This window comes from Mustela erminea, chromosome 5 (assembly GCF_009829155.1).
Source record: "Mustela erminea isolate mMusErm1 chromosome 5, mMusErm1.Pri, whole genome shotgun sequence".
NCBI lineage: Eukaryota > Metazoa > Chordata > Mammalia > Carnivora > Mustelidae > Mustela > Mustela erminea.
Window position 1 is genome coordinate 106,173,275 of NC_045618.1, and position 15,050 is coordinate 106,188,324.

General features: G+C 37.7%; 1 protein-coding gene, 1 long non-coding RNA gene and 1 pseudogene across 9 annotated transcripts in view; 2 read left to right on the forward strand and 1 right to left on the reverse strand.

Annotated features, from left to right (window-relative positions):
• ARID4A (AT-rich interaction domain 4A) overlaps nt 1-15,050 on the forward strand; it is a 65,224-nt gene that overhangs the window by 44,341 nt on the left and 5,833 nt on the right. For 6 of the 8 annotated variants that reach the window (XM_032344332.1, XM_032344335.1, XM_032344336.1 and 3 more), the window contains exons 18-23: nt 4,178-4,262; nt 5,082-5,283; nt 7,685-8,818; nt 9,564-9,668; nt 13,390-13,596; nt 14,213-14,359. In XM_032344332.1, coding sequence (XP_032200223.1) covers nt 4,178-4,262; nt 5,082-5,283; nt 7,685-8,818; nt 9,564-9,668; nt 13,390-13,596; nt 14,213-14,359 — 1,880 coding nt within the window. The remainder of the gene's footprint in view (nt 1-4,177; nt 4,263-5,081; nt 5,284-7,684; nt 8,819-9,563; nt 9,669-13,389; nt 13,597-14,212; nt 14,360-15,050) is intronic. The other 2 variants (XM_032344338.1, XM_032344339.1) reach the window with 1 other exon arrangement.
• The window catches only part of LOC116591449, a 28,397-nt gene continuing 17,607 nt past the window's right edge, over nt 4,261-15,050 (reverse strand). The window contains exons 3-4 of the long non-coding RNA XR_004286010.1: nt 8,637-8,777; nt 4,261-4,401 (exon numbers count right to left, since the gene is read on the reverse strand). This is a non-coding gene — a long non-coding RNA (uncharacterized LOC116591449). The remainder of the gene's footprint in view (nt 4,402-8,636; nt 8,778-15,050) is intronic.
• Nucleotides 8,825-9,557, forward strand: LOC116591445 (annotated as a pseudogene).

Genomic DNA, 15,050 nt, shown 5'->3' on the forward strand with positions numbered 1-15,050 from the left:
TTGTAATAATTCTAAATAGGTTGATTTAATTAGATGAGGCACCTGAGTGGCTCAGGTCGTGATCCCAGGGTCCTGGGATCAAGCCCCATGTCAGGCTCCCCACTCATCGAGGAGTCTGCTTCTCCCTTTCCTTGTGCCTCTCCACCCTTTGTGCACTCTCCCTCTCTCAAATAAAGAAAATCTTAAAGATTAGAAAAGACTCAGATTTGAGCTTGTTAGGTAATTTGGGGAGGGTTTAGGGAGTGGGCTTTGCTCTGGATTGGACATGGTCAGGAAGTGGTGATAATTCTGGTTATCTTAATAAATCTTATCTAAAAGAAGAGAAGACTAGACCAAGGTTAGTGTTGTAATTGGTAAAGAAGCAGCAAGTCATTCAAGATAAGGATGAAGATCATTTTTGTGGCTTGGACAATGTTCCTTTTTTCCCAGTAGTTAGATACTAACAATTACGAAGTCATGCTTTTGTCTTGTTCCATCATGCTCATGGAGTAGACTTGTCTGATGTTGCTGTTCAGTGAAATTGTTGTTCAACAAGAGAATAACAGGACCTGACTGTGAGTGCCAGGTCAGCTGTGTGGCTGATAGTACTAGGCCAGTTCCTGAATGTCAGGGACTACTTTTCTTTCTCTTTTGGAAAGTCTTGTATTTAATATCTCTGCTTCCCCTGTCTTTGCTTGGAACCAATGTGCTTCAGCGTTTCCCTGCATACTGGAAGTGTGTTATGTGTCAGTTCTCTCACCTCTAAATTGGGGAAAGTGAAGTACATATTTTATAGAGATGTGAGAAATAGTGCTTACCACCTGTTTTAATATACAAAGTGTTTGAAACAGTGCATGTCATGTAGTAAATGCTCAATAAATGTTGACCGTTTTTTAAGGCTTTTTTGGGGGGGGCAGAGAAAGAGTGAGAGGGGGAGCAGCAGAGGGAGAGGGAGAAACAGGCTCCCCACTGAGCAGGGAGCCCAACGTGGAGCTCCATTCCAGGATCCTGGGATCATGACCTGCACCAATAGCATATGCTCAAGTGACTGAGCCACCCAGGCGCCCCTGTTTTCTTCAGTGAGAGAGAGTTAGGTTTCTTTCATTTTGCATAATTTTAAGAGTATGGGTTTAATGATTACCATATAAAACTTTAAAAGTTCTCAAACCAGGGACACCTGGGTGGCTCAGTGGGTTGAGCCTCTGCCTTTGGCTCAGGTCATGATCTCGAGTCATAGGATTGAGCCCTGCATCTGGCTCTCTGCTCAGCAGGGAGCCTGCTTCCCCCTCTCTCTCTGCCTGCTTGTGATCTCTGCCTGTCAAATAAATAAATAAATAAAAATCTTGAAAAAAAAAAGTTCTCAAACAGCCTATGCCCTTCACACTTCTGCCAATACTAGAAACAAGCTTTTTAAATTTTTTAGAAGAGTTTATTGACTTATTTTAGGGAGAGATCAAGAGCACAAGTGAGGGAAGGACAGAGGGAGAGAGAATCTCAAGCAGACTCCCTCTGAGTTTGGAACCTGGTTGGGGGTGGGCTTTGATCTCACAACCGTGAGATCATGACCTGAGCCAAAATCAAGAGTCAGACATTGAGCAGGCTGAGCCATCCAGATGCCCAGAAACTTTTGTAATTAAAAAAAAAAAAAAAAAAAATGGGGACGCCTGGGTGGCTCAGTTGGTTAAGATGCTGCCTTCGGCTCAAGTTATGATCCCAGAGTCCTGCGATCAGGTCCCACGTCAGGCTCCTTGCTCAGCGGGGAGCCTGCTTCTTTCTCTGCCTCTGCCTGCCTCTCTGCCTGCTTGTGTTCTCTCGCTCTCTCTGACAAATAAATAAATAAAATCTTAAAAAAAAAAAATGTTGGGGCACCTGGGTGGCTCAGTGGGTTAAAGCCTCTGCCTTCAGCTCAGGTCATGGTCCCAGGGTCCTGGGATCGAGCCCCGCATCGGGCTCTCTGCTCAGTAGGGAGCCTGCTTCCTCCTCTCTCTCTCTGCCTGCCTCTCTGCCTACTTGTGATCTCTATCTGTCAAATAACTAAATAAAATCTTTAAAAAAAATGTTTACTCTTGAATGTTTATAGTTGATGTACAATGACATATGACATACTAGTTTCGGGCACACAACATGATTCAGCAATTCTATGCAAACTCTTTAGTCCACCTCTGAGATTGTTCTTTTGTATGCATGTATTGTTGAATGGTGGTGGGGGGGGGGAGGGGGCATTTTGTCAGCCCTGAGTCACTGCCTTTGCAGTTGTAGCACAGGATAACCTTAATTTTTCCTCCGCTTCTGTTCAGTTCCTTGCCATCTACTCTTACTTACCCTCTATGTGAGTCTGTCTTCTGTTCTGCTTTCTAGAATGTCCCCTACCTATCATCCTTGCACTTATCTTTTTAATGTTTTACTATATGACTTTTCTCAACAGTCATTTTATTATCTGCTTATATTCTCCCTAGTTGGTTATCTTCTCAACTAGCTACTCACACGGTCTGTGGTTCTTCATTGTCCTTCTGTACTCTTAAAAGCTAGTATCATTCTGGTCTGCTTATTGAAACAGAATCACTGTAGTTCTTAGAGAATCCATTGGATTTCTGCAACACAGTAGCATGTGCAGCTGTGAGGCAAGTTCTGGTCTGTAGTTGAGAAATTCTGGGATCACCCTTGGTTGGCACTATTCATGCTGGAGTACCTACATGACATACTGTGGTGATCAGGCCAGTATGGCCCGGCCCCAATGTACTCTAGATTAGATCTGTGCTTCTTGCTTGTTTGATATGTCCTGTGGAATTTTGGAATTGGGCATTTACTCCCTCGTTAGCCCTGGACCAGACACATAAATAGCCCTCTTACTGCGTTTACCAGACTATATTTGGTTTTACTGTCTGTCTTTCACACCATACTGCAAGTTGCAGAGAGGAAGGACCTTCCTCCTCTTCTCTATTATTCTTTACATATTTCCTCATACAGTGCCTGGGATGCTGGTAGGCCCTCAGTAAATGTCCAAATGAGTGAATATTTCTAAATGAGGTAAGAATACCTGGAAAAATGAAAATAATTGGGTTAGTCCAGGAAGAGAGAGTATTCAAACCGTAGAATATTCATGGTCCTGAGTCTACCAAAATGTGGATATTGGAACTATGTCCTTACTTTGCACAGCACCATGGTACCTGCGTTAGAAAGCATGAGGATGTTTTTCATTAATACAGTACAGTTCAAAACAAGAACTGCCTGTAATATTTTTTTGCTTAAATGTTCAGATTTTAGATATTGATCGAGCTCTATGAATACCTATATGTTTACATAATGGAAGAACTGGTATTTAGTTCTGCAAAGTTTAATTTTCCCCTGATTAGTAATTTGGACCATGTTGAAGTTTAAAAGTGATGTTAATATTTTGGAAAAAGGTATAGGGGAAATGAGTTTTCAGTTTGAGCTAAACAGATAAACTTGGATAAAGGAAATGAAATATCTCTAAAAATTTTCAGAGTTTTAGGGCAGCTGGGTGCTTAGTTGGTTGGGCGACTACCTTTGCCTCAGGTCATAATCCCAAGACTGAGTCCTGAGTTGGGCTCCCTGCTCAGCAGGAAGTCTGCTTCTCCCTCCGACCTCCCCCCTTCATGCTCTCTCTCTCTCTCAAATAAATAAATAAATAAAATCTTTAAAAAATTTTTTTTCCAGAATTTTAGAGGTGACATAGTTCAGAATAAAATTTCCCTAGAAATACTGGAGGCTATAGAGTTCTGAGAGGAAACGAGAGTTGACAAGGATTTTACAAATAAACCTGGAACTGATCATATTACAAATGGGAATTCACCTGATTTCTCTTTGCATTATTCAGTCAATAGAGTGAGTGGCAGTATAGCACACGCGTATTGCATTAAGCTTAGATCTGTGGGAAACAAAAATACAGTTGTGGAAAAGAAGAGCAGTTCAGTTGTGAGTCTGTGTAGAGTTTGCCCACCTAGCTCTTCCTCTGACCTTGTTTACCCTAAGACATTCTCTTGCCTTCAACAGTTGGTGGCAAGTCAACAAAGCACCCAGCACAAGTTGGCACACGTTACAAGCAAGCCAGCCCCTGTGCTCTCCACGTTTCTGCCAACACTAGAACCAGACTCTCTAGTTTTCTCACTGATGTATTATTTGGTGCATACATTCAAATAAGGTATTGTAAAGTTTTAATTTTTTTCTTTGTTTTAAGGTATGATGAATGGGTGAAGGCTGACAGGATAATCTGGCCTTTGGATAAAGGTGGACCAAAGAAAAAACAGAAGAAAAAAGCGAAAGTATGTATATAGAGTTATATCCTTTATGATAAATGTAGGTATTATTTATATTGTACTGTTTTTTATAAATCTTGTTTTCTCATTATGATAATCCTCTTGATTCTTTTAAGGTAGTTGTGATTTTCTCTCTTCTAAGAACCTAAAAGAACAAAAATGTAAATACATTATCACACTGTTTCAGGAAAGATAAAAACCAGGGATCCCTTAGGGTATAGGCTTCAAACTCAAATGTCTGTAGGGGCTATACAGGAAAAAACGGGTAAAGCAGGGTTGATAGTGACAAAAAAGAGGACACTTTCCTCACCAAGGGAGGGTGGAATTCACCAGTCTCCTGTGGGATGCAGACTCAGGGCTGCCAGATTTTAGGATTTTTTTAAGTCACTGTCTTGAAAGCTAATACGAGATTTTAAAACACATACCTACTGGCTAGTTGTACTCACAACCACACCCTCGATTTTCAGCCTTTCCTGTAGAGAGTCACCTAGTGTTTTGTCTGTTTAATGTGGATATCTTTCTGGTGCTCAGGGAGTAGTAAGAAATGAGGCGGGGAAGGTGCTGAGTGGTTGTGCATCTCTCTTATGCACGGACTCTGGCTTTCAAAAATGTAATTGCAGTGTTGCAAACTGTAGACTATCATATTCATATAAATTACAAACTGTGTTAGAAAACAACTTGCTTTTAATGTTTCTATAAGCACAAATTAAGAGTTGATATATAAAATATGTAACCTTTCTGAGTTATGGTCCTCCTTGGAGAAATAGAATGTTTATTTTTTCTAAGGCACTGGCCCTTTTCATACATTTTGTTGTTGTTACCCAGAATAAAGAGGACAGCGAAAAGGATGAAAAGAGGGATGAGGAGAGGCAGAAGTCAAAACGAGGACGACCTCCTTTAAAATCTACACTTTCATCGAACATGCCGTATGGTTTATCTAAGACTCCAAACAGTGAAGGAAAATCAGGTACCAGAAGTGCTCGCAGCAATATGCCAGACAGCTCACCTCTGTCAAATGGAATGGAAGGTGCTCGATTTTGAGGATCGTTGATTTAAAAAAAATCAATAATATAAACAATAAAACTTCACTTGTGTGTGAGATTCATAGAAGATCATCTAAGTTTTTAATCTCATATAATTTACACTAAAAAATTTGACTTGAGGGGCACCTGGGTGGCTCAGTGGGTTAAGCCTCTGCCTTCGGCTCAGGTCATGATCCCAGGGTCCTGGGATCGAGCCCCACATCGGGCTCTCTGCGCTGCAGGGAGCCTGCTTCCTCCTCTCTCTCTGCCTGCCTCTCTGCCTACTTGTGATCTCTGTCAGATAAATAAAGAAAATTTAAAAAAAAAAAAAATTTGACTTGAAGAAAATCTTTATTTTAGTATATCATGTTTATTTAAAATTTAGTGGTTTTATTTTAATTTGGGAATAATTTTCCTACAGTATTGTAGGAATATTCTAATTTTATTTTATTTTTTAAGATTTTATTTATTTATTTGACAGAGACAGAGAAGGAATACAAGGAGGGGGAGTGGGAGAGGGAGAGGGAGAAGCAGACTTCCTGCTGAGCAGGGAGCCCGACACGGGGCTTGATCCCAGGGCTCTGGGATCATGACCCGAGTCGAAGGAAGACACTTAACGACTAAGCCACCCAAGTGCCCCAGAATATTCTGTTTTAAAAGATGATGGGTTGACAAGTCATGCATCCTACTCTCTGCTGCACTGTCTTTCAGACGCGCACCAGTGTTTCTCGTAACTCGTGCTGTTCACCTAGGATATTTCAACAAAGCTGAGACCAAAGTTTTCAAAAAGCACAAACTAATGCAATATAGGCATTTTATGATGAGTATAGGTGAATATATTCTATTTTGTTTTTAACTTTACCCCCACTTTTCTTCCTTTGTGTGCTTTCCCATGTAAATTAAAATGTTAAATAGTGGTCTTATATGAAATTTTCCCTCCCTTCCAGAAAAAAGGTATTCTGAACTACGAGATTGCCATTTGTCCATATAGTGTTTGTGTGTAAAATAGAGAAGGGTATGCTCATACCTCCTTACTGCCATCTGCTACGAAGTTGTCATAATACACAAATGCTAGATACCCCCAAAGTGTAAGGTGTCCTTTGATAGCATGCTCTTGTGCAGTGTAAAAACTACAAAACTATATACATAGTAGTCTTAGTCTTGCTCAACTCCTAGATGAAACTTCTTTTTTTAAGATGAGAACAGATGGATTCTAAATTTTGAATATGATAAAATCACAAAACCTTATACCTTTTCACTTAAAAAAATACATTTAGGTTTGCCTTTTTGAACTTGTTTACAATATGATCACCATGTGAGCAGAATTTTTATGTTTTATAGTTTCTTACGGCCTAATTTATTATTTTTAAAAATAATTTACTATAAAATAAATACATTTTATAGCTCCTTACAGCCCTTATTATTTTAAAAAATTCTTTAAGTTAATGAGAATGATTTTTTTTGCAAGAAGGTAGCTTGACTAGGGGCACCTGGGTGGCTCAGTTAGTTAAGTGTCTGCCTTTGGCTCAGGTCATGATCCCAGGGTCCTGGGATCCAGCCCTGTGTTGGGCTCTCTGCTCAGCAGGGAGCCTATTTCTTCCTCTGCCTGCTGCTCCCCCACTGTGCTTTCTATCTCTTTCTCTCTAATAAATAAATAAAATCTTAAAAAAAAAAGTTTGCTTGCCCATACTTTTATGTCTTTTAATCAGAAGAACATTTAAATTTTGGGGAATTCAAATGGCTCATTTTGTACATCTCCTCTTTTCAGAATTATGTTAAATAATTCTTTCTAGGGACACAAAATGCCCATCACATTTATTAATCAGTACCTATTAGACCTCAAATCAAACCACTTAATGTATTAACTTAATATAATTTCAGTACTAGTCCTTTGATTTTTCTTGTTCTTTTTTTTTTTAATTTAACATTTATTTATTTATTTTAGAGAGTCAGTACAGGGGTGAGGGGCAGAGGGAGAGAGAGAATCCTAAGCAGAATCCCTGCTGAGTGTTGAGCCCGATGTGGGGCTCAGTCTCATGACCCCCAGATGATGATCTGAGCCAAAACCAAGAGTGGCATGCTCAACCAACTACGCCACTCAGGTGCCCTGGTCCTTTGATTATTCTAAGGATTAACATAGCCTAAACGTGATACTAGTGAAAAATGCAAAATAGTTCTTTTATAAAATTGAGATGGTAATATTTTCAATGTGTTGTATATTTTACATGGAGTTTAATTTGAAGTACCCGCATTTAAGGCACAAATAAATGTATGACCAGAAATTTTTACAGGGATGTACTCAGAGATACATGATTAAGAGTTTTGTTTGGGTAGTAGAATTTTTATTCTAAAGTTACATTGGTAATTAAGATAGAAACCCTTGTAATATAAAATTTCCTTTTGCAGACTCTTGCTCATCGGATAGTGAAACAGAAGACCTTTTAGAAAAGAATTTGATGAATGAAGATCTTTCTCCTGATGGTAAAGAACTAGAAAAAAATGAAAATTTAAATGATGATAAAGTAGATGAAGAAAATCCAAAGATTGCTGCACATATATTAAAAGACAATGAAAGGATACAAATGCAGCCTTTAGAAACACTGAAGTTAGAAGTTGGAGAGAATGAACAAATAGTACAGATTTTTGGAAGTAAAGTGGAACACATAGAAGAAGTTAAGAAAGAGGCTGAAAAATCTCCTAAGGGAAAGGGAAGACGAAGCAAGACAAAAGACCTTTCTTTAGAAATTATAAAGATTTCATCATTTAGCCAGGATGAAGCGGGAAGTGAACCTCATATAGAAACTCAGAGTCTAGAATTTTCTTCATTAGACAGTAAAAACTTCTCTTCTACTACCGAAGATGAAACTGACCAATGTGCAAAAGAAAAAAAGTTGAAACGGAAAATACTGGGACAGTCATCACCAGAGAAAAAAATACGAATTGAGAATGGAATGGAAATGACCAACAGCTTATGTCAAGAAAAGACCAGTGATTGTGTTGCATCTGAGGGAATGAAAAACTTAAATTTTGAGCAACATTTTGAAATAGAAAATGAAGGAATGCCATCATTAATTGCAGAGTCAAACCAACGCATTCAAGAATTGACTAGTGAAAAATTTGACAATCCCGCTGAAGAAACTGTAAATACTCCACGGAAAGAAGAAGAGGATGCAATGCCTCTGATCGGGCCTGAGACTTTGGTTTGCCATGAAGTCGATCTGGATGATTTGGATGAGAAGGATAAGACCAGTATTGAAGATGCAGTAGTTGAAAGCTCTGAGTCTAACTCTCTTGTTTCTATCCCACCTGCCCTTCCTCCTGTAGTACAGCATAACTTTTCAGTAGCTTCACCACTTACTCTCAGTCAAGATGAGTCTCGCAGTATAAAAAGTGAGAGTGACATAACCATTGAAGTTGATAGCATTGCTGAAGAATCCCAAGAAGGTCTCTGCGAGAGGGAATCAGCGAATGGGTTTGAAGCCAGTGTTGCCTCTGGTACCTGTAGTATAATTGTTCAAGAAAGAGAAAACAGAGAGAAGGGTAAGGACTTTCTAGGGAGAATATCAGCCTGTATGATCAGCCCCCAAATTAGTAAGTTAAGAGTTTTAGGAGCTCTTGAGCAGTAAAGTTCCCTCCCTCCCTCCCTCCCTCTTATTTGTGCTTTCCTTTCTACCTCCCCTTCTCCTTTCCCCTGCCTTTAAAAAAAAAAAAAAGAAAAAAAAGTATATATAGAAATTTATTTGGAGTAGACAAATGAATAATTACAGCTGCTCTTGCCTGGCCGTGGCTCCAGAGTGGAGTACGAACTGGGGTAGTGGGAATCATGGCAGAACAGGTGTTTAGAAAGTTTCTTCCCCTCTCTGAGTTGTAGCTGAAACTGTAACCAAAGGAGGCATTATGCTTCGAGAAAATTCTGATAGAGAAGTATTGCAAGCAATAGTAATAGTTGTTGGATCGGGCTCTAAAGGAAAGGGTAGAGAGATTCATCCAGTTAGTGTGAAAGTTGGAGATAAATTCTTCTCCCAGAATATGGAGGCACAAAGTCATTCTAGATGACAAGGATTATTTTTTATTTGGAGATGGTGACATTCTCAGAAAGCACGTAGACTTAATAAATCATTATTGAAATGGCATCATGGGAAGCTGCTCATTCCACTGAGTTGTGGAATCTTTAATCATGTAAATAATTTCCATGTCTCTTTTATAATAAACTAATGGTATCCAAAAAATATATATATATATATATATATTTTTTTTTTCAATTGTCTCTTCCCCCTAATTTCAGGTCAGAAAAGGCCAAGTGATGGAAATAGCGGATTATTGGCAAAAAAGCAAAAGCGTACCCCAAAGCGAACAAGTGCTGTAGCCAAAAGTGAAAAGAATGGAACAGGTTGGTGCTTTCCAATGCTGGCTTTAGCACAGTGTTAATATTTTCAGCATTTTGTTGGTTCGATCATTTGTGTCAATTTAAAAATAAATTTGGTTTCAGGGCATCTGGCTGGCTTACTTGGTAGAGTATGTGACTCTTAATCTCAGAGTTGTGAGTTCAAGCCCCATGTTGGGGGTGGAATTTACTTAATTAAAAAAAAAATTTTTTTTTAAATGTTTGGTTTATTATGTTCTGGAAATAGCAGTTTTTCCACTGGTTTTTAATCTGAAGGGGCTTGCCAGTTTTATTTGGAGCTGGGATAGCTGATTCTTTTTTTATGTTCATTTCATTTGTATTTCTTATGTAAAGTGGTTTAATATTGATGAACATATTTGAGAATCTTGAATAATAGGAAAGGTCTTTTGAATGGAATGGTTTACTTGAATCTAGAAAAGCTGATTTCTAAATAGTATCATGAAAAACAAGAAGATATTAAGATTCTTACAGAAACAAACAAGAAAGTAAATCAGTATGAATAGCATACATGAGAAAGACTTCTGTGTGGAATAAAACTAAGTTGTGGAATATAGCAGAAATAAACATGGTTGATTTTGACAAAGTCTTATCTCCAAAACATGCCTTCATACAAGGCTGAAAAGAAAATTCTAGGTTACAGTAGATGCATTTCCTATGGAGGGAGCATATCGTTTATATAAGATAAAAGATTATTTCAAAGGAAAACTTTTGAACCGTATTTGAAGTTCTTAGAGCCACATGTGGCTAGTGGCTGGACAATACAGATACAGAGTTCAGAGGAGGAGTGATGGGAAATGAGAATGGAGAGTCAGCAGGAATTAGACAGGGCAACTTAATAACGTCATAGCGCCTGGCAGATAGGTTTGTTAGACGATCAAAGTGAACATCACCAGTAATGGGACTAATGGGAATCACGTACTACCTGACAGGATGCAACAGAAACACAGGAGCACATTGTGACACTCTTGTCAAAGAGGCATAACCTGAATATAATCATCAGGAACCACCAATAAATTCCAACTGAAGGGTCTTCTATAAAATAACTGATCTGTAATTTAAGAAGTTGCAAAGGTCATGAAAGTCAAGGAAAGAGGAACTGTTGCAGAGTTAAAGGAGGCTTATGAGACATGACAGTTAAAAGCAGCATATGATTCTCGCCCGGACCCCATTGCTACAAAAGACATGATTGGGTCAAGTAGAGAAGCTTGAATAGGATCTGAGAATTAGGTGATAATACCTTTGTGTTCATTTCCTGATTTTGATTGTTGTATTATGGTTCTCTAAGTGTGTGGTGGTTCTAAAAATGTACCTACAAATCTGTTGATATTCTCCCCTTCAAGAGACAAAGCTTAATTCCCTTGAGTGTGGGCTAAATGAAGTGGTAGAATATGACTTCAGAGACTAGGTCATAAAAGGCACCGCAGATTCCTCCTTGTTCTCCCTTGGATCACTTGGTCTGAGGGAAGTTAGTTGCCAAGTCCTGAGGACACAGTAGTCTATGGGGAGGTCCACATGGTGAACTGAGCACATCCTGCCAACAGCAAGCAAGGAGCCAAAAGCCACATGAGTGAAACATCTTGGAAACATAGTCTTCAGCTGCCGTGAAGTCTTCAGAGACCACAGCTTCAGCTAAAGGCTTGACTGCAACATTGCAGGATTCTCTGAGCCAGACTACACAGCCAGGCTTCTCCCAGATCCCAGATATTGTGAGATATCTGGGATATCCAGATATCCCAGAGATAACCATTTGTAGTTTTAAACTGTTAAGTTTGGGGCCAGTTTGCAGATAACTAATACGAGAAGAATGTTCTTATTTGTAAGAAAGAAGCACTGAAGTTACTCAAGTATGGCCGAGTAACTTAACCTTCAAAAGGGTCAGAAAAACATTTTTTGGTAACTGATCTTACAAGTTTTTTGTAAGTTTAAGGATTGTCTAAAATGTTTAAAAGATTAAAAAGAAAAGAGATCATCAGTTTTACTTTTGGGACTTCTTATTTGTCAAGAAGAAATGAATTTAAGAGATGGAATCACTGGGACTCAGTTATTATTAGTTACATATGAGGGACCTGCTGATGACCGTATGGAATACAGGAGAAGCAGCAGGTTGTTGGAAAAGTAATTTAGAGAATGTTGAATTAGGGGTACCCAGTATTAGGGAAGTAGGGGTCTAGAGCTTAGAAGAGTCTGTTTTTAGAAGATGGTTATGTGAAGGATTGCAAGATGATGAAATTGCCATGGGAGAGTTGTAAAATGAAAAGAAAAAGAAGCAAAAATATAATTCAGTGGGCTGTCTTTATATGGGCATTGATAAGAGACAAATGCAGGTCACTAAACGCTAGTGGGTTTGAATGAGAAAGAAGTTTTGAATTCTATAGGATATGCAATATGATTAAAATACATTCAATGAATTTGGTGAATTATAAATGTTGGGACCCTAACAAGAGCATGGGAATATGATTAGAAGATGTGGAAATCAGGATAACAAAGAATTTCTTTCAAGAAATTCAACTTTAAAGAGAAGGAAAGAGGTGCCAGCTAAAAGGGGAAGTTCTCCTTCTGTTCCCTCCCTCTCTCAGGGCCGGAAGGATGTAAGCATGTTGGTAGACTGGGAAAAGAAGCTGAAGATAAAAGAAGAGGGATAGTTGATGTTGGGCTATTTTAGAGGAGCTGTGAGTGGATGGTTTTAAGAGTACAGCTGAAGAGATTAGTCTTCAAAAGCATTCTCCTCTTTCTGAGCCTCCCCAAAAGTTAATAAAGACAGATGCAGGTAGAGGAGAGGCTGGGAAATTGAGTACGTAACATTCAACTTTGCTTTTTCAATAGAAGGCAAGGTTGGCGTTTGAGAGTAGGGAGGAAGTTGGGTATGAGAGATTGGGGGGAAAAAAAAGTAAAACTGAGAGAATTCTAATTTGTTAAGAAGTGAAAAGCAAAAGCATATCTAAGTACAAATCTGGTGAGGAGGGACAGAGTTGCAAATGGTTATCTGATCACATTTTATTATATGTATGTTAAAGGAAGTGTATACATCAAGTATTTTTTGTGCTTTTTCATTTATGCAGTTTGGGTAGCTTTATGTCTTGTTTTAAACATAAATGGGACAATACTGTAAATATTATAACTTTGCTTTTTTATTTAACTATATATTGGATATTTTGCCATTTTTGTTCTTATAAACTTTAGCTCATTCTTTTTAACTTTGAAGTACTCAGTAGTATACTTGGCCTTTGAACAACAGGGGTTTAAATTGTGCAGATACACTTACACAGATTTTTTAGAGTTCTGTTAATGTATTTCCTGTTCCTTATGGTTTTCTAACATTTTCTTTCTGTAGCTTACTTTATTGTTAGAATATACTGTATAATGTTGTATATAACTTATACACTCAGTGCTAATCAATTTATAGTATCAGGCTTCCGATCAACAGTAGGCTATTAGCAATTAAGTTTTTGGGGAGTCAGAAGTAAATGCAGATTTTTGAGTGCATGAGGGGTCAGTGCCCCTAACCCCAACGTTGTTCAAAAATCAAGTGTATATAATTTTTAACCTTTTCCCCATTGGTTGGCATTTAGATTTCCATTTCTTTACTTTAAGAAATTTGTACATTTGTACACTTATTTCTGTAGGATACAGACCCAGTATAATTGCAAATGAAAAAAATTGATATTTTTTTCATTTATATCTCTGAATCCATTTTTTCTTCTTCTAGGACAAAGTAGTGATAGTGAAGATCTTCCTGTCCTGGACAATTCAAGTAAATGTACACCAGTAAAGCATCTTAGTGTGTCTAAGCCACAGAAGCTTGCACGATCTCCTGCAAGAATTTCCCCTCACATCAAAGATGGAGAAAAGGATAAACACAGGGAAAAACACCCGAATTCATCCCCTAGAACATATAAATGGAGCTTTCAACTCAGTAAGAAGCTTTAGAAAACCTGAATGTATTTTGTAAAAGTGATATTTACCTTAAAATGTCAAAATAACAAACAGTGGCTACCAGATCCATTTATGTAGGTTTCCAAATATTGTTTTATCAGTAATCACCACTTATCATCTTAAACATAAATCAATGCCTTTTCATAATAATCTGATAAATATTAGAGAAAGATCTCCAGTAACGAAATAAGATGTGTGTTTGTACAATCAGTGAAACTGAAATACCCTATTATTGACAACTGAAAATAACCAATGAATGAAAAAATCATTGATACCAAGAAACTACTTGGATGAATAACTACAATTACAGATCAGGGTTGCTGTGTATTGATGTTTTCTTGTGTTTATCTGATTATTTAAGTAATACATCATTAAGTAATACATATTTGGTATAGAAAATTTGGGATTTATACAGAAACCTTATTCATGGATTTAATTACTTTCATCCCTGCTTACAGAGCCTTATTTAGTTAATATGGAAAGTTTTAATAAACTCAAGCTTTTGATGATTTAGAAGTTGAGTTTTGATAGAACTGCCATCTTCTTTCTTCAGATAATTATTTTAAAATCCAAATTAACCTTTTTTCTCCTTTTAGATGAATTAGATAATATGAACAGTACAGAGCGAATCTCTTTTCTCCAAGAAAAATTACAAGAAATCAGAAAATATTACATGTCTTTGAAATCTGAAGTTGCAACCATAGACAGGAGGAGGAAAAGATTAAAAAAGAAAGACAGAGAAGGTAATTTGATTAGAGTTTTTCTTTCCTTGTTTTTCAAATATATGCTGTCATTTTAGAAGATTTACCTTAGTTACTCTTTGGATATAGTACACATTTATTAATTGTTGTTTTTAGATCCTAGTTCTATCTTCTTTGTGATATTATTGAAATGAGTGCATCAACAGCTGAATTAATCAGGATGAGACTATTGAAAAGGACTGTGAACTATTTTACAAAATGTGTGATTTTATTAAATGTGGTGGGTTCCCAAGAAGAGTTAGTTACTCCCTCTGAAATTCACTCTTTGCTCAACAAATATTCATGGCTACCTCTTACTAGTTACTATATTTGTTATTATGAGGTTCACCAAAATTAGTGGGCATGTGGGTTATCCTCAAAGAGATGATCTTTTTACGATCATAAATTATTTCCTAAGGAAGGAAGTCAACAGAAGTTGAAATTGTTCAGCTCAACATTAATGTGTTCACACTATGTGCCAGTTTCTCTTCGAGGCGGTAAAAGCACAGAGATGAATGAGATACAGACTTTGATTTCAAAGATCTTAACTTCTAGCAGAAAGGGTGTGTGATGAGGGCATCAAGAGTGAAATCACCAAGTACGGGAGTTGGTGAAAGGAGCGATCACTTTGGATTAATCATGGAGAGAGAGTAGTGTCTGAATTAGACCGTAAAACTCTGTAGGACTGACTCAT